The 4,417-nt window shown below is 49.6% G+C and overlaps 1 protein-coding gene across 1 annotated transcript; it reads left to right on the forward strand.

Moving 5' to 3' along the window:
* Positions 1-827: 827 nt before the first annotated feature.
* Positions 828-2,717, forward strand: LOZ57_001247 (uncharacterized protein; the record flags this gene model as incomplete). The annotated part of the gene is made up of 1 exon (XM_049250339.1): positions 828-2,717. One exon carries the CDS (start codon positions 828-830, stop codon positions 2,715-2,717), a length of 1,890 nt encoding a protein of 629 aa, XP_049110699.1.
* Between the last annotated feature and the right edge of the window lie 1,700 nt (positions 2,718-4,417).

A 4,417-nucleotide genomic window follows, 5' to 3' on the forward strand; every position in this document is an offset into this window, starting at 1 on the left:
TTCATCATCACTGATTATGGCAGACAGTTACTAATAAGAAATTGAATATTATCTGAATTGAAAGTGATAATATGTCTGCAGATGACTTAATAAAGATCTTATCTGAACAGAAATTTGAAAAATTCATGAAGTAATTAAGACTCATAAATATTGATTATTTAATAGAGAGAAGTTTGTCATCTATGCCACTGTTAAAGCTACAGAGATGTGTTAAGCAGAAGTCAGATAACTTGTCAGATGATTGAATCTCTGAAGAAGAAACTGAAGAATCATAGATTCATTATCTTCTCTTCTCAATCATGATATCAATTTCATTATCTTTAACTATTGAACTGACAGAGATTTGCTAGGGATTTTTCATATGTTTTTTCTGTAGTCTCAGTTATAGCATGTTTGTCTATAAGTATCCTTGTCTCATTCATTAGGAGCAGACCCAGATGCAATATTATAGACGCTCAGTCACATGATCATCACGTGCTCCTGTGTCATCCGATACCTTTCCCCGCAGTAGAAGAAGTCACGTCTCTCCCCCTTGGCGAGCTGTTCCTTCAAACCACATGCGGCCTGTACAGTCCGGCGGTTGTTCCCGTCGAGGCCGCGCAGGCAGAGGCTGGTCTTTCCACCGGACGCTGTATATGTGATTTCTCTCTCTCTTTTTCAATGTCTTTGCGACACTGGTCGCTTCATATTCCTTTATATCGTTTTGGCTCTCTTTTGTTATAGGGCCAGCAAGTCAAGAGGGGAAGGGAGACGCGCCCACAATATCAAATTTCTTCCCCTCTTTCCTTCCATGCTCTGTGCATGGTCGTGACATATTCTTATCCAGCATGGCTTCGAGATACAGCCTTTCATTCTATCTGCGCGCCATCTTCCTGGTCGCCCTCTTTCTCTGTGGACATTCAGGTGTCGCGAAGCCCTTGGACAACAATGCGCCTGGTGGCTGGGGCCATGGCGTAGGCTTCGAATCCCAGCAGCTTCCTCTGGGTGGGCAAGCGCCTATATATCCACTACTAGACAACTCCTTTCCAGACGACGAACCGCAAAAGCCGCTGCCTGGCAAACCCGATCCGGTCGGGGGCACCTTGAAGCGGATGCTGGAGGCCATCCATGTCATGCAGTCGGAGTATTTCAAAATATTCCTCGGCAAATGGCCGTCGGCCAATGATTGGACTGCGGCCGTCATGGCCACGCAGGTCTCTGCGACTATTTCTACTATCAGTTCGAATCTAGGCAGTATTCTGCGCTCTTCTTCCGAACATGAGGTGGCTGCTGGCGGCCATGACGAGCACACTTCCCAGCCACGTGATGTTTTGGCGTTTGAGAATCTCATAAATCATTATTTCGATCACACTGCTGCATTTTGGTACCGGGAGGACTTTTTCGGCATTCGGTTTCAAGCGTATGATGATATGCTTTGGGTGGTGCTCGAATGGCTGGAGAGTATCAAGTTTCAAAATTTGCATTCTGAGTTACATTATTCCTCTAATGCCAATGATACCGATATTTTTTCTCGGGTCTGGCATGGGACTCAGTTTAGAGTGCCCACAGCGCATCGATCCAATGTATTTTACGATCTGGCCAGCAGGGGATGGGACACGTCTCTGTGTGATGGGGGCATGATTTGGAGTCCATGGTTAACTCCGTATAAAAATGCAATCACGAATGAACTGTTCGTTTCTGCGAGTGTTGGAATGTATCTGTACTTTCCAGGGGACATCATCGATGATCCGATGCTGAGGGTCGCCAACGATGAATGGGTTTCCATTCCGCATAACCCCGCCCATCTAACAGCCGCGATCAAGGCGTACAAGTGGCTCAAGAATTCTCAAATGACGGGCACAAATAGCTTATACGCAGACGGGTTTCACATCCGGGGCTGGAGCGAGGAAGACCCGGGCTCTCGCGAATGTGATATTTTGAATACGATGGTGTATACCTACAACCAAGGCGTGATCCTCAGTGGTCTGAGAGGGCTCTGGCTTGCAACCGGCTCTACAGGGTACTTGAATGACGGGCATGATCTTATCAGTAACGTCATCAAGTCAACCGGCTGGCCTAATACTGGTAGCTCTCGATGGCGCGGTCTAGGAAGAGGAGGTGTCCTCGAGGAGGCCTGCGACAGCTCAGGCACCTGTAGCCAGGACGGCCAGACATTCAAAGGCATTTTCTTCTTACACTTCGCCGAGTTCTGTCGCCCCCTACGGCCGCAGGAGGAGCGCATGATCCGTAAGCTCGAGCCCGACGGCGTTGACGGCGCAGAAACGCAAAAGGAAGACTTCAGGCTCCACCAGGAGAGATGCTCTTCCTACTGGTCTTGGATCGAACACAACGCCAAAGCGGCCTATATGACCATGAACGGGCAGGGAAAGTTCGGAATGTGGTGGGGTCGGAAATACCCCGATCTGGTGCAAATTCCCTGGGAAACATCTGAGCTGCCCCATGGGGCCGTGGATCATTTGAATCCAAACGGGTCGAATGAGGGCTGGCGGTTTTTCGAGCGTCGGAAGAAGGGGGCTTCGAGTCAGAACGAGGAATATACCGGCCCGCGAATCGTCCAGCCGCAGAGCTCGGGAGAACCTGACGCGCCTCATCTGGACGTGAACGACCGCGGCCGGGGTCGCACGGTTGAGACGCAGGCCGGTGGCCTGGCGGTGCTGAGAGCGCTGTACCAGTGGGAGCAGTCGTACTCCCAGTTCTCCGAAGAGGATGAAGAATAGAGAGACTTTTGTACCGGGGTAGAGGTTGATAAACGTTGGTTCTTTGCTAGACTAGGGAGGTGTTGGTTTGTTTTGGTGTTTGGGGGACCAGGAGTTATTGATATCATTACTTTCTAGATACATGCATTACCCCTCCCCGCCCATGTCCTCCCGCGAGCCCGACCACTGGAAGCGATTACGGAAATTGTAAATAGAATGAGTTGGGCTGTCCTAATACGCTGACGTTTCTGATAGTGATTATGAGGCACGGCGTTAGGTAGTTAGATGGTAGGGACCACCTTGATCAATTTTTTGCGCTGTACATCCACGCATCCATCCATCCATCCATTCAGTCCCCCACGCGCAACTATATTCTACAACGGTACCTACTCGCGTTGCATTATTATTGTCCACAGCAGCCTCGCACCCAGCCTCGCGGCCCTCTCAACGCAAGTTCTCGCGATTCCTTTCTGGGGCAACCCATGTCATCGGCAACACGGCCGTCTTGGCCCATCGTATTTTGCGTTTTTGTGCGGGCGTCCACCCCAAAGAAAACGGTATTCGTCTGGCTGTCATGGTAGGGCTTGAAGCCACAAAGAGCATTTTTGCTATCTGTGGGCGGATGGTACTGCATAGTTACTATTGCGTAACTATCGTCGAGCATAATCAACTCAAAAAGGCTCTCTCAAAGGGGCCTGCCTGCAAAACGAGGGAGGAAAGAAAAAGAAGTAAACTCCCCAGTTTCCTTGCCCACGCTGATGACCTCACTCGAGCAGAAAAAAAAAAAAAAAAAGCAGAGAGGGAGAGAGAGAAGGAAAAAAAGAAAACGAAACAGGCCCTGGAATATTCCAGCAAAAAGGAGGGATACCTCCCCTTCGCCATCGCGCAGTTGCAGCACTACTGCTGGTTTTGCAAAACTTGAATTTGTTCACCGTTATTCTGCAGCAGAGGAGAAGGGGCGGTGAAGGCGCAGTAAGGCTGGCTGGCTGGTCGCCCCAAGGTGAACAAACCAGTTAGTTAATTAATTAACCAGCAGGCAAGATGTGTCATGTAACGACATAAGAAAAAAGATATGTGCACAGCGGATGTGACAGATATGAAAATCCTTGTCCCCCAGTCTCACCCCCAACCGGCTGCTGCAGTCGATGGGTGATGCAGCAGCGAGCCCGCGCATATCAATTTTTTTTTTTTTTTTTGTTCGATCGGCTTTGCGGATGACGCAGCAATTATTTGGGTCTTCAGATGAGGAATGTCGGCTCGGAAGAAAAAAAGAAAAAAAAAAAAAGAAGAGGAAACAAAGAGGGGGATGTGACGAAAAAACAAAAGTTGATGTCAAGCAGTGTGAAGAGCAGTCAGTGTTGCTAGGGGGGCAGGGGACGGGTTGGTGATGGTGGTGCAGATTCTCCGGATCTTCAAACCACAGCACCTACTATACGGAGTAAGTAGTACATACTACTACTACTACTACTACTACTGGGTGGATAATTCCCCCGTCTGCGGTTCGCCGGGTAACTATTGTAAAAATGCAACTCTAAGTGCCAGGACCGGAACACAATACAGCGGGGCCAAACCTCCCTCCCTTCCCCCAAAAGGCGTGGAGGTGCCCCCAAGATTCACGATCGGGGACGGGGGGTGCGGGTTGAGAGCGCGCTGGCTGCTGGCGCTGCTCTCGGCAGGAATTCCCCGAAGCCCACGTGTAGACGGCTCAGTGGGAGTACACA

Source organism: Ophidiomyces ophidiicola (genome assembly GCF_022830035.1).
Source record: "Ophidiomyces ophidiicola strain CBS 122913 chromosome Unknown scaffold_3, whole genome shotgun sequence".
NCBI classification, from domain to species: Eukaryota; Fungi; Ascomycota; class Eurotiomycetes; order Onygenales; family Onygenaceae; genus Ophidiomyces; species Ophidiomyces ophidiicola.